The sequence below is a fragment of the Malaclemys terrapin genome, chromosome 14 (assembly GCF_027887155.1).
Source record: "Malaclemys terrapin pileata isolate rMalTer1 chromosome 14, rMalTer1.hap1, whole genome shotgun sequence".
Lineage (NCBI taxonomy): Eukaryota > Metazoa > Chordata > Testudines > Emydidae > Malaclemys > Malaclemys terrapin.
This window is the reverse complement of record NC_071518.1, coordinates 8251619-8279293: the sequence shown is the minus strand read 5'-3', so window position 1 is coordinate 8279293 and position 27675 is coordinate 8251619. Positions and strand designations below refer to the sequence as shown.

The following is a 27675-nucleotide window of genomic DNA, read 5'->3' as shown; positions in this document are numbered from 1 at the left end:
ACACCAGCCAGCCAGAATGTGAGCTAATACCAGCTTTTGGATAGGTTTCAGAGTAGCAGCCGTGTTAGTCTGTATCCGCAAAAAGAAGAACAGGAGTACTTGTGGCACCTTAGAGACTAACAAATTTATTAGAGCATAAGCTTTCGTGGACTACAGCCCACTTCTTCGCATATGCATCCGAAGAAGTGGGCTGTAGTCCACGAAAGCTTATGCTCTAATAAATTTGTTAGTCTCTAAGGTGCCACAAGTACTCCTGTTCTTCTTTTAGCTTTTGGATAGAAACTCTGCAGATGTCTGACCACAAGAGTGCCATGGCAATGTATTGATGTATATAATAATAAATTAAGATCATTAATATACTAACCTATAGGAGAAGGGTACCTCAACATTAATAGGATGAGGAAATACAAATAAGGAAGAAACCCGTACTGAATATGCATTAGACAGAGTGGCATCCGCGTAACTTCTTATAAAAGTTGTATCCCAGCCTGTCTGCAGGGGTAGGAGGAGATGTAGATGCTAGTCATTAGGAAAATATACTCAGGAAGCTTGATCGAATGTGCCTTTTGTGGCATTCTGTTTTTTAAAATGTCTGTGTTGTGCTTTCAGATTGTTTGGGCTACAACAAACAAGGTTGGCTGTGCTGTAAACGTCTGCAAACAGATGAGTGTTTGGGGAGAAATCTGGGAGAATGCTGTCTACCTGGTCTGCAACTACTCTCCCAAGTAAGGAAGACACAATATGTTTCAACCCTGCCCCCCTCCCCCCCCAGCTTTTAAAACTGCATCCTGGCAAGTTGCTTAACAAATATAGAATCTGGTGCAGAGATTTCAATCAGGGGCCCCGTTGTGCTAAGTTCTATATGGACATGTAGCAAGTGACAGTCTCTGTCCCAGAGAGCTTACAGTTACGTAACTCAAGCATTCAGGATTGAGCCAGTCTTGGGTTGGGCTTCTTCTAGAAGTGAAAGTTACATTTAAAACCTTCGAATGAATGCATCTGTGGCAAGATTTTAGTAACAGGTTTGGCCTGGATCACAAATTGATATTGATGTTAATATTGTTTCATATTTAATTGGTAGGCCCTAGAAATCTGCCCTGTGTAGCACAAGACACAAATATCAAAGATGCCCCTGTCCCAGAGAGCATAGAGTTTTTAGAATACACCTATAGAAAGGCAACACAACACTGAAAGGTCTGGAGAAAGAAGTCAATATATACATGAAGGTATTCTGATTGCAGACTCCATTGAGTTCTGCTGAGCGTTAAGGTTAGGGGGAACATAGTCATCACAGTTTGTTGTGGTGAAATCCGTTGGGAATCTTATGGGTATATAGGCCAACAGTAAGCCCTCCCTCCCGTGAGATACTGCGCACCTTTATCTCCTACGGAATGGAGTGGAATTTGAGGAAACTCGTAGTCATGCAGGATTGTACCATATGTTTCTTCTCAGGAGAAGGTTGAACTGCTTTGCGTATCATCAGTTCAGGACTGCTGAATGGACAAATGCTCAAATATAAGACTCTTCTGGAGTTTCTGCTTGCATGCAGAATGCATGAATCAGGGCCGGCTCTAGGATTTTTGCTGCTCAAAGCAAAAACAATTTTGGCCGCCCCCCCCTTATTTAATTACCCCACCCCCGGCCCCGCCTCAACTCCGCCCCTTCCCCAAATTCCCAGCCCTGCCTCCTCCCCCCAGGCTCTCAAGCCTAGGAGGGAGTGGGAGAAGTGGCGCCGCGCCGCGGCCACTCGGAGTCTCCCCCTCCCTTCCAGGTTTGAGAGCCTGGGAGGAAGGGGGAGACCCCGAGCCGCCGCGGCGCGCGAAACAGCTGATTCGCGCGCCGCTGCTCCCCCTCCCTCCCAGGTTTGAGAGCCTGGGAGGGAGGGCGAGTAGTGGCGCGCGAATCAGCTGTTTCGCGCGCCGTGGCAGCAGCGGCGGAGGTGAGCTAGGGCGGCTGGGGCACATTTTTAGGGGCGGCATTCTGGCACCGGCCATGCTGCCCCTAAAAATGTGCCGCCCCAAGCACCAGCTTGTTTTGCTGGTGCCTAGAGCCGGCCCTGGCATGAATGCAGTATCTGCATAGGATTTTAATGTAAAAGTTGAATATAATATATATATATACACACACACACGCATGCACCCTTCTGAAACAGGCCTTTTAGAAGTGAAATGAGGTGAAACCTTTGCCTTAAACTAACAGACTTGCAGTGGTGACCCTTTAAAGTTTATGTGAGATAGCTGCCTAACATTCAGTCAGTCTGTCGTGATTACCACAGCTGTGGAGAATGCTGCCGTGGCATCAGAGGCAAAACTGAGGGGGTTTTGAGTCATTAGAAAATGGGGTGTGAGGATAAATGTTCCCAGACAAGTTGTCTAGAGACATCAGCAAGTTGTCTGGAGCGCTCACCATGACTAGTATTTCTGATGTCTCCGGCTAAGCCCTGTGTTTTTCTGTTTGGAGGCAGTTCCAGGTTGGAAAATGGAACAGCTTTTAAATGGAAACAAATTTCATTCCATGCTGGCCTGTGTAGCTGATGGAATAATCTTGAGAGCAAAGAAATGATAGTGGACTTGTGGCTCTGATCACCTCGATGAACACACACGAGAGAGCTAAAGGCAAATACCAGTTTGTGACTAACCAGTTGTGAAGCAGAAGGGAAACTACTGTACTGTGCTGCGTTTACTTAGTTTGCTGAGTTATCGCGAGAACGCTGCAGACTGTATGTTCATGGAAAGATCAGAGACTGGCGGTCCTTTCCCATATTTACAGCAATCTAGCAACATAGAAGTACAGTGGAAACATTCATTTCCCACAATTCCTCATGGCCTTGAGTCTCAGGGTTGCAGGACTCAGAAAATAGAGCCTGAAAGTGAAGTAAGGGAATTGTGTGTGTGGCATAGAGGCTATTTAACAGGAAAAAATTTCTCACATGCTTTTTTCAGGGGGAACTGGATTGGAGAAGCTCCTTATAAAAATGGCAGGCCCTGCTCTGAATGCCCACCGAGCTATGGAGGAAGCTGCCAGAACAACCTCTGTTACAAAGGTAGGTGATCAATAAGCTATTTCTCTTAGCTCAGTGCATCATGGGGAAATGCAGATGATTTCACGTAGGTCCTTTCTGTGTGGTATGGAGAAATTGGAAAAGAAATGTTTCTGGAAACTTTTCATTAAAAGCATTTACAGATTTGTATGCTTTCAATTCACCACGGTTAACTCTGAAACATACAGAATAAGCAACAGAGGGTCCTGTGGCACCTTTAAGACTAACAGAAGTATTGGGAGCATAAGCTTTCGTGGGTAAGAACCTCACTTCTTCAGATGCAAGGCTTATGCTCCCAATACTTCTGTTAGTCTTAAAAGTGCCACAGGACCCTCTGTTGCTTTTTACAGATTCAGACTAACACGGCTACCCCTCTGATACTTGATACACAATAAGGTGAAGCAGGTACTATATGAGACTGTCTGAAGCAGAAATGCCATGTAACTCCCTAAAACCTAGAGCTCAAATTCTGCTTGTATGCACTGGTGTAAAGTCAGAGTAACTCCGTCAGTTCAAGGAAGTTTCTCTGAGTTACCCTGGTGTAACTGAGATCAGTTTGGCCCAATGAATTTAGACTTGTCTATGTCGTAGCTATAAGCAATACCATCCTCATTTGGCTTGCTCTATACATGGTGTTCTATTTAGTAAATGAAAACTATTATTAATTCTAAAACCATCAGTGAAATTGCTCATATTTAAAATAGAGGATGCTCTGGAGCTGTGTGTCGATGGTATCTTCTTTCTTTACCTACAGAAGGCTTTTCCTCTGTGAAGGAGTGAGCCTGTTTTCATAGACGCAGACAAACTCCCTGGAGACTTGTTCAAAGCAAAGATTTTGGGCCCAAATCAATTTAGGTGCCTGATTTTTAGTAGCCTGAGCAATGAGGAAGCAAACAGGTATGCAATGTATTTCCATAGGGAAGAGAAAAGAGAGAATGGAATGAGACCACTGGCTGTACAGCTGGAGGGAGAAATTCCTCTACGAGATCAGTCATCAGTTTGTCCGTATCATTCCTCTCTCCATTGCTGGGGATGTAAGCAAAGTGAGGTTTCGGCTAGGAGGACACGTCAAGGGAAGCGGATTTAGCTTGTGCCACTTCGGAGCTTTTTTCCCTAACTATGGACTTTAGGGTATGTCTAAACTGCAATTAAAAACCCGCGGCTGGCCCATGCCAGCTGACTTGGGCTTGCAGGGCTCAGGCTGTGGGGCTGTTTAATCGGGGTGTAGACTTCCGGGCTCGGGCTGGAGCCCGAACTTTGGGACCATCCGACCTAGAGCCTGGGCTCAGAAGTCGACACTGCAATGAAACAGCCCCAAAGCCCAAGTCCCACAAGCCCGAGTCGGCTGACACAAGCCAGCCGCGGGCATCTACCTACAGTGTAGACATATCCTCAGAGGGCACAAGAGCATTAACTTTGCAGCAAAGTAAGGAGAAATGAGTAGTGCATGCTGTGTAGCTTGATTTGACCTAGCAATGATGACACTACCAGGACCTTCATTCCAGAGTGGACAGAATAAATCTAGGATGAGGATGAGGAAGGTAGTTTTGAGGAGGATAACCTACATGAGAAAGGGAGGGCATTAGCCATCTGACCATTTAACTGGTTAGGATCCTTTCTTGACAGTCTCCAGTTAATATGCCTGGCTTGGTCTACACTACCCCCCTAATTCGAACTAAGGTACGCAACTTCAGCTACGTGAATAACGTAGCTGAAGTCGAAGTACCTTAGTTCGAACTTACCTTGGTCCACACGCGGCAGGCAGGCTCCCCCGTCGACTCCGGGTACTCCTCTCGCCGAGCTGGAGTACCGCAGTCGACGGCAAGCACTTCCGGGTTCGACTTATCGCGTCCAGACTAGACGCGATAAGTCGAACCCAGAACTTCGATTTCCAGCCGTCGAACTAGCTGGTAAGTGTAGCCAAGGCCCCTGACTATCTTAGAGGACTGACCTTTTCCTCTATAGAGTAAAAGCTGTACTGGTAAATAGCATGATAAATAATTGTAAGACATTCACACACACTCATCAGCATTCTAACTAATAGTGACAGATCACTTCAACCACTTACACCTTAGTTTTTTATGCTGAGTAAATGAATGGTATGAACCCAGGCTTCTTTTCCTGGTTCTTTACCCACCCTAGGAATCTGGCCCATTCTGTATTTAACTTGCATTTTGTTGGGTTTCCAGCGGTTTAGAAATAGATCTTTGTCAAACCAAACAGAATCTTCCATGAAATATCAGTCCTCCTTCAGCTCGTCTGACTTTGCTATTAATGCCAGAATACTGTTTTACCTCCCCCCACCCAATAAGATGACCACTACGTACAAAAGCCTGAGCGGGATGAAACTAACGAAGTGGAGGTCCCACAAATTACAGAGGAAAAACATGTGTGGGTGCAAGAACGGGTGACCAAACCCACCAAATCAACCAAGATCAAGAAAATCACCACAACCGCAGACAGTTTCATGAGTAAGAGAGCTTCTTTGTCTTCCACATCCTATAAGCTTTTAAATATCCTTGTAGGAGTGTGTGTGTGCACGTGTGTGGATGCGGACTGAGATGCCAAGAAGCCTCCAGTGCAAACCTGTGTTGAGGGCCAGTTAAAATAATTGGATTTTTTTTTTTTTGGCCAACTTGTTTGGAAGCAATATTTTGTGTGTCCAACTTGAGGCCTGATTGTTCAGACAACCCTGAAAAGTAGGCCTCTTTACAGCATCTCGGGCTAGATGCCCAAGAATTGAGGCACTGAAAATCACTAGTTGGTCTGTTCTGGTTCTTCTATCACACTCATCGTCATAGTATCCAAGCACCTTTAGAAAATCTTGGCCATGATCACTAAATTATATTCATATCTAGGCATTTTATTGTCCGTGATTTACTATTTTACTCATTTGAACTATTCTAAACTCAGAATTCACCACCTTGACATCCTTTCTGGATTTTGTCCAGAGGGAGAAGGGGGGGCCAGCTCTGCGTGGCAAGGTCTGCTGAAATATTTATGGAATTGATAGTGTCTCTTTAAAGGTTTTTCTAATCATTGTAATTTAAAGAGTGATCTACTGCAAGTGAGCTGAGGGAAGGGAGCATATCCTTCTCAAGTCTATCTACTGGAATGTGGGTAGCCTATAATTAAGTGGATGATAGGAGTGCTAAGCACTGTCTTTAGGCTGTAAATTGAAGTCTTCTGGTGTCAAGTGTTTCTGCCAAGTTAATATTTACAAAGACACCTTTGTGATAAAAGGAATGGCTAAAGTGGCAATAAAGTGACCAGGTGAGGGATGTAAAACTGCTTCAGGCTTATTGTTCTGAGTTAGAAGTTCAGTACTGCCCAGTTATTCTGTGATAAGAATTCAATCTTCCCACACAGTAGTAGTCCTGGAGATCATGTCATGTACCTGAGTTATCACTATAATGCAAGTTGACCACTTATCTCTGGGCAGTTTTTTCCTTGCATTCTCGTCTCTTATGTCTTCCCCCCACCCCCTCCTTTTTTTTTCTAGCACAGGTCATTAAGTGCGACACCAAAATGAGGGACAAATGCAAAGGATCAACATGCAACAGGTAGCGTTTTATTGACTTCTGCTGCAGTGGTCATGGAAATGGCCACCTTAAACCTGGCTGGCTTTTGCAAACATGGAGTGGGCTGGGTTCTATTGACTGTGACTAGAATCCAAATGCTGTCTAAATCCCTATGAAAAAAGTCTTTCATTCCTCTTAATACAAATGATTCGGCCAAGTTTAGCAGTAAGGTGACTCCATTTACTTAATGCTCGAAATGGTGAACGGCTATGATAACCCACAGCTCCCAGGTGGCCAGCCCCATTTAGTAAACCTTGGCACAATCATTGTGCACTCCTCTTGTGTTACATTCCCATCCAACCTTAGCCCATCAGTTCAAAGCTTGTCCCCACCCCTGGAGGTCAAGAGCTCTGGTTAAGGTCTCAGTAAGGCTACACTGAAGTTTATCGCTTGTAAAATAACAAATCCACAATCTAAATATTGATCTCATTCTTAAGGGGAAAGGTATTAGAAAACGTGGCTGTTTTGCAATGCTTGTTTTAAATGGAGTAGTTAAATGACACTAATGTCATTAAAATTAAATTATATGTAATAAAAGTCTGACTCACATTTCACACTCACTATAAATAAATATATATATATCTATCTATCTTTAACTAGGTATCTGTGCCCAGCTGGCTGCCTGAACAGCAAGGCAAAAATCTTTGGAACGTTGTATTATGAGACTGTACGTACTTTGCTATGGCTGATAGATGACATTTATTGGGGTTTTAATGATAATAATAGAAATGGAAAATGCTGGCAATTCTAATGTAATGTAGATTTTCTGCCCTCCCATGTTGGTGCTGTAAACTGTACTGGTGCTGTCTATATAACAAAGGTAATCTGCATTTTCCCATCTATGTGATAAAATCAGTGCTGAAAAGAGTATCTACTCAGAGCTTGATTTTGGTTCTGAGTGTCCTCTATGCCCACTAAGTTCAACCGAAGTTGAGGGCCCGCCTGTGCGTCACAGGAGTGCATGGCATCTTTCAAGATCTATCCCTCAAAGCAATGAGCTATTGGGATGGAAGAGAAACTTTATATTAGAATTGCTTCTCAGGATGGTTCACAGGACGCTGGGTTTTTATTTTTAGGGTGACTCATTGAATCTTGAATTGTCAAAATAGTTTATAATTAGGGCAGGTCAACAATTTCCTGTCAAAACTGTTCTTGATGGAAAACCAGGGGTTTGATTAAACAATATTGTTTTTACAAAATGTGTCTGTTTTCTGATGAAAATTTTGATTTTTTTATCCCCCCCCAAAAAATAAAAAATGCCCCAAATATATTGAAGCTGAAATGCTGCTGCAGATGCCTCATGGGAGTTGTAGTTCAGTAGCTTAGTACCCCAATTCTTCTCTATGGGCTGGGTTTCCCTCCAGATTGCATCTCCCATGATGTATCGTGGCCAGAGAACTGCCATGATGCACCACCTCCCCTCACCACGGGGGTTTCAGCTGAAATATTTCAGATCTGATGTTTTTGTTGAAAGCTCAAAATTTTCCTCAGGCGGGGGACATTTTCCAACCAGCTCTCCTTATAGTTTACATTTAAATACTATATTTTTTTATTTTAAAAAATCCATGTTTGTCCTTAAATCAAGTAAGGCTTAGAATAAAAATACATGCCCATGTGTTATAATAGTAAAATTCAGCATGCTGAACCAATGCAACATTTGTTCAGTAAATGTAAGTCTGTGTAAACTCCAGTCTTTAAGTATTTATTTTACATATTTGTTTATTAAATGCTTCTTTTTGGCTTAGATCTATTTAGGAAACATTGGTATCACCATACTATTTGTTATGTGCTTTCCAGGCATCCAGTATATGTCGTGCTGCAATTCATTATGGCGTCATAGATGATAAAGGAGGTCTGGTTGACATCACTAGGAAAGGGAGATCACCCTTTTTTGTCAAGTCTACAAGAAATGGCGTTGAATCTTTAAGGTAATTCTTCCCTCAGAAAATGTACCTCTGTGTATGGAGGACCATGACTTGTACAATAAATTATTGTCCACATTTGCCAAGGGGGAGGGAGGGATAGCTCAGTGGTTTGAGGATTGGCTTGCTAAACCCAGCATTGTGAGTTCAATCCTTGAGGGGGCCACTTAGGCATCTGGGGCAAAATCAGTACTTGGTCCTGCTAATGAAGGCAGGGGGCTGGACTTGATGACCTTTCAGGGTCCCTTCCAGTTCTATGAGATAGGTATATTTCCATATATTATATTATTATTATAAACCCATATATTATATTTTTACAACCAATAGAGAGTAGCTCTTAAAGTAACTGTGGTTCATTTATTTTTTTAAAGGTCAATGAAATATGTATACACATTTCTTATTTTGCTTTTCAGTAAACATAAACCTTCAAATTCATTCGTGGTTTCCAAAGTCACAGGTAGGTTTAAATGCCCTTTTTGTCACTGTAATGTTGAGACAAAATCCATGGTGCTTGAGTTTATTGTTATACGTGGACATCATCATTCCATAGCCATGTTCTTTTTTAATCTTAAATGGGCAAAACTTCTTGTAGCCAAGAGACTCTTCCTATTTATGATTAGAGCAGGTCAGGAAAAACAAAAGTAGCATTTTTCAAAACATTTTACAACCCATTTGAATACTGCCTCAGCCTGGTGGGACCATATTTCCCAAAGGGAAAATGGGACACTGCATGGGGCTGGCCCGAGTCCTTCCCCGCTCCCCCATCTGGGGCTGGCCCAAGCCGCTCACCCTCCTCCCCACCTGAGCCCTCCCTCAGGCAAGGCTCAGGTGAGGAGAGATGCACGTACTAGATAGGGTGACCATATTTACCAAAGGTGAGGCCTTGTGTCACTACTCACCCAAGCCCTGCCTGCCCCCGCGTCTGAGCCCTCCTCCTCCCGCCCCCCCGCGCAGGGCTGGCATCACCGCTCGCCCCCTTTTCCCCCACGTTCCTCCACACCCCACTTTGTGACAAAAGTGGGCACTTGTCCGGTTTGCTCTCACCAAGTGATCGAATTGGCAAGAACAAACCGGACAAATGCCCACTTTTGCCAAAGAAGGTGGATTGACCGGAACAGGGCTTAAAAAAGGCTGGTGTTACCTTGAGCTGCTTTAGGGTGAAGTCTCTCTGGCATTGGCAAGTGAAAAGTTAAAAGCAACACTGTCAAGTCATTTAGACTCCGAATTTGACCCAAAACCTGCCAGGGAAATCCTGCCGTATTCAAAAAAATCTGTAACAAAATCACATCACTCAGATATTATTTTCTTTAAAAAGCCATGGTCCTTGGAAAAGGATTTTCTAGCAATTTAGTAGATCTCCAGCATAAATCCTAATAAAAATATCTCTTCAATGCAAGCTGTTTCTAATGAAGCCATTGAAGTTATTCTTCTGGCTGCATCAGCTGGACATGCATCCTGTCAGATGTGATGCGTGACTAATGCTTCTGTTTACTTCAGGAGCACCAGCTATTTGGCTTTGTAATTCATCTCTCTGTATTGATTTCCACAGTGCAGACGCTGGATTGTTACACCACTGTAGCTGAACTGTGTCCGTTCAAAAAGCCAGCAACTCATTGTCCAAGGTAAGCTGCATATCTCAAGTATGATGCTATTTCCTTTGAACCTAGACCTGTACTGGGGTAAGGAAAAGAGGAGCTGAAGGACTGGATGGAGATACTGAATGAAGCCGATTTGAAGATTATAAACTAAAGTTATAGATTATGTCAGATTAACTGGGATAAAGGTTAAATGAGGGAGCTTTTTTCACATCCAAAACAATATACTATATGAATAAAATCACCTGTTTTCACAAACATGTTTGTGATCTGAGCATACCCTCAACACTGGCATACAAACAAGTGCCAGGATTTTAAATCTGTGTTTTTGTGGGTTTATTACTGAATTTTTTACATGCTTCAGCAATATAAGAGGGTCCAAATAGAAGACCCCCTCAAATTGGCTTCAATATGTGCATATGCAACTTTTCACACTTTGTTCATTCACATGCACGTGCAGTTTTGGGACACTATCCCTTTTATGCCCAAATGATAAAATTTATACCCACAAAACCACCTTCCTCTTGAGCCTCGCATGCGAACGAGCTTTGCTCATGGAAATTCCATCAGGTGCATGCATGAATGATGAGGGGCAAAAAACTCCACCTGCAAACGATTGTATGTGTGGGGCCGGGCACAAGGATGGAAGCTACGCTTGGAGAATTTGGCCCAATGGCCTTCATTACCTCCTGTCTCACTGGCCTAAAAGAGTCTCGTTTGCAGCTGTGTAGTCACTATTGAGTTTCAGATGAAAGAGGGGCAAAAAGAGTCAGTCAGCTGCTGCCACCTGCAAACCAGATGCTGACCCTTGAAGGCTTCCTTCCAAGAGCTCAAGAATGCAACTTGTTTTTCTCTTACTCCTTGATGTAGCGAATAAATATGAATAAAATGTTTTTCAGGGCTTATTGTCCAGCTCACTGTAAAGCTGAACCAGAGTATTGGGCACCAGTCTTTGGCTCCAAGGTTTATGCAGATGTGAGTATTCCACTTTCCTATATCTCTCCAACTAACAAGGTGACAGTATTGAAATCACTGGATCCCATGATCATTTAAGAGATTCATATTCTGTGAATTAGGAAGGTCAGAATTACAGATACTCCCTATAAACAATAAGGAAATACTCTGCCAGCACATGGGGTAGAAATGTCCCTTGCATTAGTTGGACACGTTGATTAAATGTATCTAATGTTGTACTTCAGAGTTAGCATTATGGATAGGGCATCAGGAGACGGGTTGCACTCCCATTTCTGGCACTGATTTGCTCTGCAGCCTTGGGAAAGTCACTTAACCTCTCTGGGTTTTTGTCTGTAAAATGGGGTTGATGCTTGTCCAGCATTGTAAAGTTTCTTGTGGGGAGGCATAGCTCAGTGGTTTGAGCATTGGCCTGCTAATTCCAGGGTTGTGAGTTCAATCCTTGAGGGGGGCCACTTAGGGATCTGGGGCAAAAATCAGTACTTGGTCCTGCTAGTGAAGGCAGGGGGCTGGACTCAATGACCTTTTAGGTCCCTTCCAGCTCTATGAGATAGGTATATCTCCATATATTATATACAGATGAAAAGCAAATAGCTTTATTGTTACATATGTTATGTTATTACTCGACATAGCTTGCAAAAATAGATTTTTCCCCCCTTTCTTTTCTGCAAGTAGAATATGATTTGTGAGCAGTTGTTGTGGAAATGAAGAATGTGGGTGGTTGGTTTTTTTTTGTTTTGTAGTTCTGTGAACAGCTGTAGAGTTGATGTGAATGGACAGAGGTTAAATGGCAAAAAATAACCTAATGGACAGATGCAAATGCAAAGGAACGTTTGTTTTGGTCACCACTTAGAGATAGCATGTGTCTAAAATCCACTGACAATGCAGGCTTAGTATAACTTCACTGCTCTTATGGCTCAGTGTCCACTGGGACAGGTGCAAACATCTTTTCAAACTCCTGAGAAACGATAAAATCGGCTCCACTTCTTTGGTGGTTTGGTGAGGGTCAGTGTAGAGTCATTTTTTTGACTTAAGTACTTTTCTGGTGGTTAGCACATTTTTGGAAAATATTCCTAGCAGGATCATCGGAGTATACGAAATGATATGCTTGGTATTGCTTTTACCATTCAATATTTGCTTGTATCAACCCTTCCTAAACTTCCACCTAGAAAGAGAGTTTTCAATTTGGGAGGGGGAGCGGTCTAGGTTACATTTTTGTTTATTATGTATATATCCAGATCAATAAAGAAAGAAAATGAGCATTAGAGATTTGTTCTGGAGTTTGCGGGCCTTGGTGGAGAATTGCCTGTTGTTTTGTTGTTGATAGCGGAGTTTTTCCTTTTTACCTTTGTAGTCACAGGCAGCATTAGGAAAAACACAGAGGAATTTGAAATTGGTGCCAGTTGTGGTTTGGCCTCAGAACTGGCACAGGGTTAAATAAGATTGCCTCTGCAGGATCCCAAGAATAACAATTTCATTGGGCAAATGATCAGGTAATTAACTGATCAGAAAAACATCACGCAACTATTTCAGTTGTTTATATTTTTATAAAACTATATGAATAAAGTCTCATAAGTCCATGCCAGTTTTCTGTTTACTCTATTCATCTATTAGGGCAATGATTCCATTGCCTGTTTGGATATAGAATAAGCCAAAAAATAGCATGTAATTGTGATAATAAAATATTACGTTTCTAGAACACCTTTTCCCCCAAACTCTTTCCAATATATATATGCAGGAAAGATTTCAGATATCTCTGAAAAACAGCCACCCCTGCTGGGAACCAGAGCATGTGCTCTTTGTGTGTATTGGATAAGCACAGGAAGTAGAGAAGAATACAGCATAAGGGCAGGAAGTAGAGAAGAATGCTATCCAGTAGAAACAGCCGGGAAAGTTTTAGTGGGATGAATGTAGGGTGACCAGCTGTCCCGATTTTTATAGGGACAGTCCTGATTTTTGGGTCTTTTTCTTATATAGGCTCCTATTACCCTCCTCCCCTTGTCCCGATTTTTCACACTTACTGTTTGGTCACCCTAGAAGAATGTAAAAAGAAGAACAGGAGTACTTGTGGCACCTTAGAGACTAACAAATTTATTAGAGCATAAGCTTTCGTGGACTACAGCCCACTTCTTCTAGAAGAATGTGGCTATCCACAGTAGATCTGCAGCAGGAGGAGTGGTGAAGAATGTCATGAGATCTTTGAAGGTCACAAGCACTCAAGACCTCAATTTTGCATCTGAACTGAAAGAACTCCATGGCTGCTAAGATGTCCCTGAGGCACTAATTAATTACCACCATCTCAATCCCGTATAATTTTATGATTTATACTCAGAGGCACTAGTGTCCTGGTTCACAAGCCCCACTTCTTGTGAATCTCTGGGTTTGGGATTATATAAACTGAGGCATGGAATGTGATTTGGGGAAAAAATACTTTACTGCTCTGTCAAGGATTTGTTGGATCTTCGTTAGACTAGTATGGCCAGGGCGTCAGAGATGACAAGGGTCTAACAAGGCATGTGTTGAAGGGTTTAGGAGCGTTAGCAGAATGGCAGGAAAAGACAGGACTAGAGTTGGTAGAGAAGAAGGGGCTTGAGGAAGCTGTGGCAGAAGATTGTAAGCACAGTGAGGGGTACAAATAGAAAAGTTCTTTGCGTTAACGATAAATCCGAGGACTGGAAGGCTGACAAAATAAGCAAACGTTCAGTGCAATGAGAATTTAGTCCAAAGCTTTTCCCATAAAGGGTACTGCATGTGTGGAATGCTCTGCAAGAAGGCATGCAATGAAGTAGCATAAGCCACAAATCAGAAGAAAAATTAAAACAGGTAACAAACAAAACTAGACAAGTGCTAGTCTTCTCATATGCCCTGTGGATTCCCATCCATAAAATGGCACCTTCATGGGACTTGGGTATATATGTCACAGACTCTGTCCTTTTTAATAGCTTAACTAAAGAAAACAAAGTATTTTCCCCCATTGAGTTTGTGCTCTTGCACTCTCTGCCATGTTAGCAGCACATCCAAAACCCTGACCTGCAGAATGGTTTGGCAGCAGAGGAGTTAATGGGGAAATAACTTCTGGGCATTAGCATCATAAAATCACTACTAAGTAGGTAGCAGAATCCAATTCAATGAGCTTGTAACCTTCTGGTCCGCCTTGGAGAGCTTCAATGTTTACATGATCCCAGGATGCATCTGAAAGTTTGTTTTTACCACAGAGAACAAAGCTCCGACATCAGGAAGAAAGGATTTTGGCTGTACTTGGTTCTACTTGGGTTAGTCCATAGCCCCAGGATTTTGGGATTTTAACAGCTTTAAAGAAGATTCTGTTTTCTTCTCATAGAAATAAGGATGCTATTTTAGGTTGCGTGATGTCAAGGGCTTGGGAAAGGTATGTTTATAGGAAGTGAGGTCAATGTAGTTTTGGAAACCAACCAAAGAGGCAAAGAAGCCAAGGTACTCATGACCAATGACCTCTAATGCGTTGCTCAAGTGTAATTGCTAGATCCTTAAAATGTGCATGATAAATAGTGGAAGCAAACAGTAAATAGAAGGAGGAGGAGCCAAATGCACGTCATCAAATCCAGATGTTCTGCAGCTCTGCTAAAAGTTATTTCCAATGTACAAAAAGATGTTCCATGACCTTGAGGAAAGCAGGACACTGACTGTGGTTAAAAACAGACAAATGGAAGCACATGCACAACTCTCCCCTCCCTGGCTTCAAGCATAAAATGATTTGTTAGGCCCACGCATTGATGTACCTTAATACATGGGCATGTGCATTAAATGGATGAAGCACCAAAAGCCGGAACAGGTGCATTTGTGAGGGTTTCCAAGAAATAGAAGGGTTAAGAAAAGTCAGAGCTTCTTTACAATAGGTTTGCAAAGTCAAGTAGTATATAGGGGACATGACGGAGCAATTGTCAATACCCTTTCAGCAGGAACCAGGTGGCCAACAAACTCCATTTTATATTGCTTCAAAAAATCCATCTGTTTCTGCTGTGTCTAACAGTCTTGTTGTTTTGGGGGACAGATGGCTGGGCATCTTGGACACTGAAGCTGGGATAAGCAATGATCAAATTCTCATCTTGGAAAGATCACAAGAAATGCACACATCACTGTCCAGTGAAATAGAATAAATGGACGTCATTGACTCTTTCCACGTCTGAGAGAGAAACCAAATAACTGTCTGGATTAAAACCGGATTGGGTAGCCAAGTTTACTGTTAAAAGTTTGGGACGGGGATCATTATGGGCTGAGACAGAAACATGGCCTCATTTTCTATCGAAGCTAACTTAGCCTTCCACCCCTCCCCACAAAATGACTTTGCTGTGAGGGGCACCTGCGAGCTGTTATACCGGGATCTAATTTTGGTTGTTGGGTTTAGTGTGTGGGTGCTGAGTGGAGCTGATGGTCTGTGATATACAGGAGATCAGACTAGATGATCTGGTGGTTCCTTCTGACCTTAAACTCTCTGACTGGTTTAGTCTTAGTGTCCCAAACAAAAATATTGATGATTTTTCATTCTTTATCAGCAATAACATCACTTATTTCCCATTCCAATTTGTTCCAGTTTCCATCGGTGCTTCCTTTTTGAATGGGGCTGGCTTTCGTACAAACTGTATCCCGAAAGGCCTTGTTGAGTTAAGCAGTAGAAATGCAGAGATAAATAATATTGACGGAAGAAGGAAATGAACTGGCACAGCCAAAGAGGAAGGTGTTATATTCATGGCATACACGCAGAGAGTTAGGAACCCCCTCTTCACCCCCCGCCCCCGTTCATTTATACTGTTCCTGGAGGGTTACAAGATAACACTACTTTATTTCTTAGACTCCAGAAACCTAACACAGCAACAACCAGAAACACACACACACAGAGAAAGCAGGCTGCCCTCTAAGGCAGAGAGGCACAACTCAACCCACCTTTGCTCCAGACTGGCTCTTTATCAGGCTTCCCTACACAGCCCCTTAGCCTGGAAGCAGAACCAGGAACCCCCTTACAACTTAAAGTGATAGCTTATAATTTTAACACAGGTTTCAATACACCACAGAAGGGAGGTGTTTCAGCTGAGCTCTGAAATGAGGCAGAGGGAAGCAAGACTGTTCCAGGCAGCAGGACATGCAAGGGAGAAGGCTCTTGCACTAACGATTGGCCAGACTGTATGGAGGGTCAGAGAGGAGACTAATGTTAATACTAGCTGTGCGGGAGGAGAATGGAAAGATTGCTGGCCTATATTCTGTGGTGATGGACATGCTATACATAAGTTGCAAGGTGAACCTGCAAAGGATTGTTTTAAAGAGGGATTTGTTTCTTTATAGTAGATAAAGGGGCCCCACAGGGATTTTCCCTCCCCCTATTTGTTTTTACCTTAGAAATATCTGCCATTTCACTGCTGGTTTTGCAGGCGCCCATTTCTCACTGAAGTTAATGAGAGCTACAGGTGCATGGTGCTGCTGGAAATCAGGTTGCTTTTATTTTAGGCACCTAAATGTGGCTGTAGGATCTTAAATGTAAGTGCCCAGGTTTGAAAATGTTGGCCTGGTTCTTTGTAGTGGTTAAAATAAAAGGTTGGATTGTTCTCGTCTGCACCTTTGTTTATTCTGTGAAGACAAATTCCACTGTTGCTAATGCTGAAAGGAATGTCTCTGAGGCTGTGGGCTGTGTGTCAGGCAGGGATCTTTATCAAAGCTATGTGAGAGCTTTTACGAAATGCAGGAGCATTGGGAAATGTATACATAACGAATCGGGCAATCTTCTTGCTTGGTTCATGGTGAGACTTGCGCTTGAAAGGGAAATGTGTGTCCCATTCATGTTCAGGAACCCTGAGGAGATGAGAGAGAGAGACTGTCTCTCTGCTGTTGTGAGATAAAGGTTGTTTAGTCTCCAGCAGTCTCATTTGTGAGGCAATTAGCTGGGGAGAGATTTCCTGAAGAAGGAAGCCTGCATAACCAGGCCGACTTTTATCACCAGTGGAAACCACAGAGTGTTGCTGAACCCCCGAGGAGGAACACATCTTTGTTTTCAGGCTAGTCACACTAAATGGGGACTTGATGGGTGACTTACAGCTTGTCTACACTTGGGTTGCTACAGTGGCACAACTTCAGTGTAGACACTGCCTATGCCAATGGGACGGGTTCTCCTGTTGGCGTAGGTAATCCACCTCCTCGAGAGGCAGTAGCTAGTCTTCTATTGCCCTAGCGCTGTCTACAGTGTAGGTCAGGTCAGCTTAACGAAGTTGCTCAAAGGTGTGGATTTTTCAAACCCCTTAGTGACCTAGCTGGGTCAACCTCCTTTTTAGTGTAGACTAGGCCTTAGTTCATAGGCCTATTTCATTGCTAATAGTTTGATGCAGCTGGTGCCGGACAGGGCCCCCACGGAGATCCCAGTTCTGCGGGGAGGGAAGCATTCCAGAGATACTAGGATCCATCCCAAGAAAATGGGGCTGGGGCTGAGGCAGAGAACCTGCTATGTGGTATCTTTTGCTGTGCGATCCCTGAGGCGCCAATGCCCTCCCTTTTGGGAGAAAACTCCTCCATCCTCCTAGTGCTTCCCGTCTTCAGAGCCCTTTTCCGACAACTCCTTAAGATAAAGACTCATTGGCAAGATAGAAGATAGGAACCCACTAGGCTGATAGGGGAAGGGGTATGTAAAAAAAATGGCCAAAGAATGAGCAGGCAGAAGAACAACAAGTTCTGGAAGAAAGGAATGCCTCGGAAAGAACACCATTAAGGATTTGTCCCAGTGGAGAGTGTTACAAATAGCCTTGGACAGTGCATTCAGGACAGTTTAATTTAATGAGCCAATTTTAGATTTACAGATTTCCCATTGCATACTAGAGCAAATTCAAAGGATATCTTCCAAACAAAGTGTTCCTGTGCTGTCTTGCCCATATATAGAAGCAAAATCAAACTGGCAATTAAAACTGCAAAAGCTGCCAAGAGATAGGCAATCCAAAGTGATAAATATATAGGGAATGGGGGAAAACCTGCCTTTTAAGGCCTTGGAGAGTGAGCGAGTATGATCTATAGTACACAGATGCTGCCGGAATATTGCTTTGCAGGTTCTGCAGTGGAAGTTTGATTTTTAAAGATCAAGAAGTTTGTGGATTTTGGATTTTCACCTGTTCCAATCCTCGTTACTAGAGTTGTTTTTTGTTGTTCTAACTAGCAGTGTATAACTTTTAGAAGGTTCACGTCCAAGTTCATATTGAGCCTTAGAGTTCTCTGCTATCACTCTATTTTCTGGATGTTTTTGTAGCTTAGTCATCAGTTGCGGGTAGGTTCTGTTCCTGCAGCAATCAAAATAAAATAAAAAACAGAAGCAGCATGCAATACAGAGATTGCAGGCCTCATATTCATGATTGCCTGCTACACTGGGTGTAGTCAGTAGGAGCTGTGGGTTCTCAGCACCTCTGAAAACCAGATCATGATGAAAGAAGCTCATCTTAGTTTTTGGGAAGATGGGACCTAACATGTCTCAAGTTAAATGATCATTTATTTCTTTAGGCCAAATTCGCCAAGGATCTCTGCTGTTTCAAACTAGCAAACAATTGCAGAACCTCTGCTACCTTGTTGACAATGCAAAGTGGCCACGCTCTCTCATGTGAACAAAGGCAGGGTTGAGGAGATCAAAAAGTGCCATTGCAGCACCAAAAGAGGGTGCACTGACTAATGTAGACAGGGCCTGGCTGGCTAGTAAATCCATTGATTCAGTCAGTCTCCCCTTAGCAGAGTTCCTGTTGTGACCAATGGGCTGTTTGACCAGCCTGTTGACAGAGGTGCATGGAGAGAAGTAGTGGTAATACTGCTTACCCTCCGTAGGGCAGTCATTACACCTCCCTGTGCCAGCTATGCTGAATTCTCACCATTTGCAATTAGTAGCAGGGACCATGCAACATCTGCAAGAGCTCATCTAGGTTTATTTGGTCCTGCCTCAGTACAGGAGGGTGGGCTAGATGACTTCTCAAGGTCCCTTCTAGCTCTATGATTCTGTGATCTGTAGAGTCCTTTCTTACTGCTCAGGCTGGAAGACAAACAACTTTCCTATATGTCTCTCGTTCACATAAGTCTCTCTTCGTTCTTCTTCATTTTCCTAGTCATCAGAAAAAGGTCTTGGAGCCCCAGCTAAATCCATTTACTTTATGATCTTTCAGAGTTCCAGTATCTGCAAAACAGCCGTGCACGCTGGAGTCATTAAAGACGAGACTGGCGGTTATGTGGATGTAATGCCTGTGGACAAGAAGAAAAACTATGTTGGCTCTTTGAAGAATGGCGTCCAATCTGAGAGGTAGGGTCACTTTTCTTTTTTGTGATCAGTTTGTGAAAATGTGGATGATGGGAATTGAATATACAAGGTAAGTGATTCTAACATGTTGCTGTAAACTCAGAGAAGCAAAAGAACAAAACAGTGTGTGTCATCCCTTCTTTGCCTTTTGCAGCTGAATGCATTACTCTTGGACTCTGTATATTAAGGATGTAATACTATTAAGCTTCTCCTTCATTTACTAATGAGTTTAAACTAGTCAAAATATGAATACACTGTAAATAAATTTCACTGGGTTTACAGCACTTTAAAATTTACTCTGGTTTTTAGCAAAGTCATTATTAATTAATGTTGGGGGAGCAGTTTCACATGAGTTTTATCCTAAAACATTCTGGCAAATTAACACCACTAAAAAGATAAACACGTGGTCTGCATCTTTCATCGTACAGTCAGCTTTGTGGCTTTCACTTGGGAATTCCACTACTGAGTTCTGGAAAGTCTAATATATTTAATAACATAAGAACATGAGAATGGCCATGCTGGGTCAGACCCATGGGTCCTTTAGCCCAATATTCTCTCTTCCGACAGTGGCCTGAATTTGTTGACTAGAAGTAATTTCTCTGTTCTTGTGGAAAGCATTCTAAATCAATCAACGTGCCAGCACACTCTCTTGAGAGGATAAAATAGTGCTTCTGAATAGTGGGTTGTACCTTCATGTGACAATTCCTGATTCTTTTTTGGGGATGGTCCAACCTGTCTGTCTGTCTAATGTGTGTGTAAAGAGAGAGAGAGCATGCATGCACATGCTATAGACTTTCATGCCTTCAAATCTACTACAGAGTAGTTGAGGAGATGCATGGAATAAAGCTGGCATCTTCTTAAAACAAGGCCGGTGAGCTATTCAGGGGTCGGTTTGGATACAGTTATCATTCTGCATCACATTTTTTGCAGTTACACCGTGCAAACGTTTTGTTTGTTTCAATTTGTACGTGAACATGCCCCCTCAAGATGTTTGCTCAGCCACTTGTCAATGGTGAATACATTCAATCCTTAACACACAAAAGAAGAACTCAATTCAAAAAGGCGGAGATTTTCAGATCTTGCTGTTTTGCCGACCTACATTGTCCACCTTCCTACTCTGATGGAGCAAGCGACTGCAGGCTTTAATGCCCAATTATGTGCCTGACTGGTCTGTTGAATGTACAATTGGTGCAGCTGTATGTGAAACACACTTGAATGTAGGCACACATTTTGCACGTGCAGCACTCTGAAAATGCAACCCAACAGATTTAATAATCTCACTTAAATTCAGAGTGTGAAAACGGTCACAGTTTGGCTCAAGGAGAGGGGAGAATGAGACTCAGCTAAGCTTCCTCTGGTTAGCAGATAGCGTTTGGGAACTGTACTGATGGGAAATCTGTAGGGTTGCCATCTCTAGTATGTGTGGGATGCAAAGTGCATTTACCAGGAACAAACCCTCTTTTTTTAAAAAATTGCAATTGGCAGTGGACTGGAAACTGCCACTGTTATGTTCTTCCTAACAGTTCCTTGGAAAACACAGTGTAATTAACATACAAGGAAGAAGTTATTGGGTTAATTCCACCAGTCCAGCAGGAGAAGTGTCTGTTGCTCAGTCCTGTTAGCAGGAATGATTAGGAGGAAGCACAGTGTCCAGATTTTTCTTTCTCTTCCTCGCTCCCCCGCACCCTCCTAGGGGTGCTGGACTGAGAAATATTTCCCAAGACAGTTTACATCAGGAATTAGTGAAAAGAGAGGCCTCTAGAGCGAAGACTGTCTCCAGAGACCCAGCTGCTTTTATTTTTCCCAGTGGGTGCTCCACCTCCGCTCCCGCCCCGAGGCTCCGCCCCTTCCCCCAAGGCCCCACCTGGCTCTGTCTCTTCCTGCCCCCATTCCACCTTGCTCTCGCCCCGCCCCCACTCCACCCCATCCCCTGAGGCCCCCTTCCTGCCGTTTACTGCTCTCCGCTCTCCCCCGAGCACCTCCTGCCAGCCACCAAACAGCTGATCGGTGGCCCTGACGAACAGCTGATTGGTGCTGATGCCAAACAGCTGTGGCTTGTGGGTGCTGAGCGCCCCCTATATTTTTTTCCCATGGGTGCTTGAGCCCTTGAGCACCCATGGAGTCCGTGCTTATGGATGTCCCTCAATCTTTATGCTTTTGCTTTTGATGTGGTACTCATGGCCTCCTTGTCACTTGCACTGACTCCCTTGTCGTGGTGACGTCTCCCGTATTGAATCATGTAGGAGGTGGTCGTGTAGGTAACAGCTTTTCAGTGCACTCTTAAGTTTCCCCAGCTATGAATTAGTGCCTTTCCATGGAAAAAAACAAGCATCAGGGCTCAGTGTGGTAATGGAAACTCCTGAACTGGGAGTAATGGAAGCTCAAGTGCTTCAGAAATTCAGAATGCAGATGTGCAAATTAAACATGCATTCAAATCAAATGAATAATTGAAACCACTGATTTCCTTACTGACGTGACTATGTGGGGAGCTAATGCATCTCCCTAAGGTTCATAATGATCGTTCTTTTTCAGCTTGAAGAGTCCCAGCGAAGGGATGGCTTTCCGAATTTTTTCCGTGAAGCAATAAATTCCCCGGGAAGGTGCAAGTTTCTTCTGGAGAACAATCCACCGATCTTGAGGGACAGCAACATTCATTTGATGGCATCTGCTCTGAACACATTCTCCTTGCCAATTTCTTTCAGGGAAGAAAGGTTCTGACTCAACTGTCCATGTCACATCTGCACCAGTTCAGTTTTTTTTTTTACAAATTCTAGGGCATTCAGACTGTTGTAACTTCAAATTCCAAAAGAGGTGTGCTGAACAGCTCGACTGTGGATTAATTTACAACAAATATCGGAACCCCCAGCTGGTCCACAGATAGTGTTTTAGGACTTGAAGTACCTACCCCAATGGAAGTACCAACACACGTTGGCAAGGTGGAATATGTAGTGCGGATGGTTGGCCCTTTAAAAAATAGTTTTAAAGCTGCTCCTTTTGTGGGGTGGGGCATATAACTTCTTTGGAACTGTTTGTATGGCGGGGTTGGCTGTTCTGTTTAAGAGCAAAACCTTAGTGTTTTCCTAATCAGCACGCATGTGCATAGGAAACGTTGAGTCAGGTCTGCGGCATATTGCATTAGGGCAAGTGGTGTCATGATGTAACATGCGATCAGAGGTCCCGTGGCTGCCTGAAGGACTCCTGGAGATGAGGTTGTCTGAAAAATGTGGAGAAAGTAAGAAAAGGTGGTGAAGATCCCCGCCCCTGGGAAACAAGGACCCCAGCCAACCACAAATGCGGTGTTGGTGTTTGCTGGCCAAACATTAGCAGATCGTTAGGAATTTGGGTTACCTATGAGAAGTTGTGGAATTAGAGCTCCTGTCCTGGCACATCTCTGTATTATGCTACCCACCTTTTTTTTTATTTACAGTTAAATGCAATTTATTGTTCTATACAGCAGTGCTGGTTTTGTCTGTAGTAGTTAAGCAGTGATAAAAAGTTAATCTTATTTTTGTTAGAAATGGGTGCATCTATATAAAGTGTGTTCACTTTATCTTTATGAAGTTTTTTGTACAGTTCTGAGGCTTTAAATATACGGAATAGGGCTGGATTGTTTGCTTGCATACAATTGATACCATATAGTGATCTTAGCTTCCAACATGATTGCTGTGTCTGTGAGCATCTGGAATCCAAAGTGTTGGGTTTTAAAAACTTATATGTCTTCTAATGAATTTATATTTAATAATTTGAGTCATTCTGCTATGACCAGCTGTTTAAATACATCACATAGAATGGTTTAGAGGGAATTAAAACTAGCCATAAAATCAGCCTAGGATGAACCGCCCTGTAAGACAATATAGCAATCCTGTCATTTATGGCTGAAGCTAATTTATTCCCAACTTTTAGAGGGTTATTAGAATTGGTCTAAGCACAAATCTATTTTCCCTTAATGGTCAGACATACAATAACTTACATTAACACTGAGAAGGCAACATAACCTTTAACTCTTTGGTTGATGTAAAAAGATATCCCTTCACTCAGTAACTCGATTGTAGTATGTAACATATGAGAAATATTTCACTTACTGTTACAATTATTTAGCCACTCTATCTGGCAGATGTTTCATGGCTTTCCATAGCCTTCCGATGTCCAGGCTATGTTTAAATTAAACTAGAGGGATAGGAAAACCAACTATAAACCTATTCCAAAATGTAGACCAATAGCATTATATGGATAAGCACTTATTTAATTTAATTTTTAAACTCCATGAAATCAGCAAGGAAATTACATTTGTCAGTCCCTTTGTTTCATAACTGAGGTTTCCTTTCCTTGTGAAATCTGAGTTTAAAAAGAGACCTTTCATAACTGAGCAGGTTTGCACATTTTCGAGAAGTTACACACAGCAAACCTATTTTGGAATGGCTCTGGTAAACACCTATTCTTTATTTATTTAATGTGGTCTTTTAAGGTATGTTGTGTTTGCTTTATAGTAAGAAAAACCAGTTACATTTTCAAGGTAAATGTATGTGACAAATAGTTGGAATGCGTCTTTAAAAAGTACCTGTTCAGAAGTGACTAAAATCTTGGCAATGAGATAAGTCAGGTTCCTTGTTTTGTCTATTATGAATAATAAGATTGGAAACAGGCTACTCTAATCCCACCAAATTTTGTAGTGTGATTCTGTGGCCTCCATAGGCCATATAGGAGTTACATCTTCAATAGCTGAGGATAGAAATGGAAAATGCAATAAGGATCAATCAAATGTCCACTGAAGTCAGTGGCAGCCTTTCCACTGAATTCATGGGTGTTAGATTGGGCTCATGTTTAGTTCTATTGTACAACCCAGTCAAAGTAGAACATCATTGCGCCATTGCCCTGTCTGTGAGAATCATTCACCTTGTAGAAGGATGGAAAGAAATCTGGACTGGAATAACAGGAAAATCAGAGAATCACCAAGAAGTATATATACAAATTCAATTGACCTAGAATGTATCTTTCTTACAAAAGAGGACAATGAAAAACATAAAAAGTGAAGTTGTGGATATAAAATAAATTATATCATCATTCTATAGCTTGAATTATCTTCAGCCAAACAATTTGGATTTTCAGAAACAGGTATTCGTGTAAGTCTGTGTCTCTGGTTAGTGTTATATATGTTGTACAACAGGACTTCGATGAGCAATCATTCTTTGAGGTTCTGGGTGCTATTAGTTAAATCATATCTCTACCGTATTTAGGAAGGGTCACATCCTGCATGGCATTATTAAGGCATATCTTTAGTTGTGTTCAATTGTATAAACCAGCTGCCCATATTTAGGTGGAATAGGCTCTGTTTTAGCCAAATATTTACTGATTTTACATCTGTCTTACCAAAGCATTTCTCAATCTAATATGTTTCAATAGAGCTTTCAGGGGCAGTGTCGCCTTGTCTTTATATTATCAAATGCCCGGATTTAGGCGCTGATTCAGCAAAGTACTTAAGAACGTGCCTCAGTTTAAGCATGTGAGTAGCTTCACTGATGTCAAGGGGGGGGTCAGATTTTTAAAGGTATTTAGGTCCCTAACTACACTAAGATCAACGGGCATTAGGGACCCGGTAGTTAAGCACCTCGCTGAATTGAAGCCTCGGAGGCTTTCATTGCTGGCAAATAAGTTTAATTTCAATACCAATAAAATCAACGAGAAACATCGTGTCACACAATTGTCACTGAAAAGAATCTGGTTCCACATGCTGGATTTCCAGAGAACATAATAAGTTTCTTTGGTCAGAGTTACTGAAGTGCCGTTCTAAATAAGGGCGCTTTCCTGAATCAGGGCCCCACGGGTAGCCCCACTGGAGTTAATGTGCATTGGAAGCAATCTAGGGCAGAGTACCTGAAGTCAATGGGACCATTTGTGACCGATTTTTGTTACCAATCTGCCTGAGGCGTCAGGCGATCAGTCTGAGGCTGCAGGATTGTTAGGGGAGGAGATGAAGGAGCACAGCAAGGGTCTAAGTTTTAAAGCTTTATTAATAAAATAACAGCGGTGAGTGTTGGGGGCTTCCCACGTTACTCAGAGGAAGGAAAAAAGCGTTAGTGCCTGTGCCCTAACCCACTTTCATACTCACACACGCACAACCCACGGCTGGCCAAGCCTGGGTGTAACGTAAGAAGAAGAGGGGAAAGGGTGGACGAGAGTTCTGTCCTGTGCACAGGCCCCCCAGGGTCCGCTGTTAATTTTTTATTTGCTTTACCTTTTAGGAGGGGTTTAAGTCCTGGGGGCTTGGGGGGGTGTTTTGTTTAGGGACCTTTGTCCCCCTTGCTTTTTGTACCACTTCAAACTTGCTTTCTGCGGCCTCCTCAGCTTTCCCAAAACACACCGGCTTCCGGGACCCGGGCCTCTGTTTTTCCCCCTTGCTGGCCTTTCCTGTTTCGCCAGTATTGCAATCCCCTGCCTAGCTGACCCCCCTTTTCCCACGGTTGGCTGGGGTTGGGTAAGAAGCAGATGTGGCTGCAGGTTTTTTGGCTACATAGTCTGTTCGAGTGCCATGACCTTGGACTGGAGCCCACGTCTTATTTTCGGACTGAGCTGAGGCATTGAGTTAACCCGTTTTCTTCTCCCTTCCTCCCCCTTCTGCCTCTCGCAACCTGCAAAGGAAACTTCTACTCCACACTCAAACTTGTAACCCTTCCCAAAATGGCTTGCAATGCTTGCAACAACAACATTAGAAACATACAATGCTGATTTGCCTCCCCAGGGGGGACCCCCTGAGGGAGGGAGCCACTGGGTTGTGACACATTAACATAGTTGGTGCTACTGTGCATAAGTTTGTGTCCGAATTTGGCCCCTATTTTGATTTTTTTTCACTATGCGGAGTGTAGATATGGGAGAACAGCAAAGAGGGGGAAAAACCCACTAAAACATAAGAGGAGTCACTTGGATTTTTATTTTAGTGTCACGCCAAAATTTGAAGGCAATTGAAGTTGGGAATTAGATCATTTGAAACCCCTCCCTAATAACTGCATTTCTGTTGCTCTTACCTGGCTTTGAAGCAGCTATTGATTTGAATAGCTATTGACCATAGGCTGCCTCGGCCTGCAGTTTATGCATTTGCTTTTTTTCTATGAAAAACGGGTTTTTGTTTTTACTACTTCCGTGTACAAAAGTTTTAGTGTAAATGGGATTTGCCTTCGCATGATCTTTACGGGGACGCATTTTTGTTTATAAAACTATAATTTTTCTAAATGCAGAACTGTAAAGTATCTTTGTTTTGTTTTCTGAATTGTGAAATAAAACCAATACAAAAAGCAGATGCCAACCCCTTGTTTTTAATGTTTAATTTTTCGGTGGATTTATTTAGGAGGCTGGGCCTGAGCTACCGTTTTATTTATTTATAGTACGTTAGCTCCTGACCACCCCAGTTAAGATCCCAAGGTGCTTGGTGCTGTGCAAATGTGACAGCTGCCATCTTGGCTGACATACTGTGGATTGAATCAGGGACTTCCAAAGCTGAAAATGTATATCTCTACAGCTTTAACTAAGGGGCCAGGCTCTGTAACTGGGGTTGTAATGGACTCATATCTTCTGTAGATCGGGCACAGAGGGGAATCTATTATTTTGGGGAAGTTCTATGGCCTATGTTATACAGGAGGTCAAACTAGATCACAATGGTCCATTCTGACCTTGGAATCTATGGATCTACAATAGACACTGAACAATAGGTTATATATAGGCCTGGACTACCCTACAAAATTAGGTTGACTCATGTCTACACTCAAATTTGTCTCCATCTGACATAAGTGCCCCATTACAGCGACAGAGTAAAACCACCTTCCTGAACAGTGTTGTGCCTTTGTCGAGCTACCTAAGTCGACACAATGTGAGTGTAGACACGGCACGACCTGTGCCAACCCTAACGGTCCTCCTTCAGCTCAGGTCCCACAGGGTCCTAGTCCCTGTGACAGCGATTGCTCTGGCCATGATTGTAAACTGCACTACTCATGAGTCACAGAGACTGGAAGCCACACAATTCCTTTAAAATCTCCCAAGTGTTTTGGAAGTGTCTTTTCCTGATTGCCTACCTTGGTGGGGCACACTGAGCCGTGCTCCCTTGTTGTGTGAAACTGCCCAAGAGACCATGTCAGCTCCATTTACTAGATGCATTCATGCCTGGAGTAGACAGGAGGTATTGGTTCTCCTGATCCTGTGGGAGAGAAAAGGCTGTGTAAGGTCAGCTATGGACCAGCTGTAGAAAGATTGCACAGGAGATGCAGGTAAAGGGGTAGGACAGGGATCTGCAGCAGTG

The 27675-nt window shown here is 42.9% G+C and overlaps 1 protein-coding gene across 4 annotated transcripts in view; it reads left to right on the top strand.

Moving 5' to 3' along the window:
* CRISPLD2 (cysteine rich secretory protein LCCL domain containing 2) overlaps positions 1-26688 on the top strand; it is a 43925-nt gene extending 17237 nt beyond the window's left edge. For all 4 annotated transcript variants that reach the window (XM_054048882.1, XM_054048881.1, XM_054048883.1 and 1 more), the window contains 11 exons: positions 610-725; positions 2943-3043; positions 5353-5511; positions 6543-6603; positions 7222-7288; positions 8419-8549; positions 8957-9000; positions 10093-10165; positions 11038-11113; positions 19261-19394; positions 21924-26688. In XM_054048882.1, coding sequence (XP_053904857.1) covers positions 610-725; positions 2943-3043; positions 5353-5511; positions 6543-6603; positions 7222-7288; positions 8419-8549; positions 8957-9000; positions 10093-10165; positions 11038-11113; positions 19261-19394; positions 21924-21978 — 1017 coding nt within the window. In that variant the 3' untranslated portion in view covers positions 21979-26688. The remainder of the gene's footprint in view (positions 1-609; positions 726-2942; positions 3044-5352; positions 5512-6542; positions 6604-7221; positions 7289-8418; positions 8550-8956; positions 9001-10092; positions 10166-11037; positions 11114-19260; positions 19395-21923) is intronic.
* Positions 26689-27675: the final 987 nt, after the last annotated feature.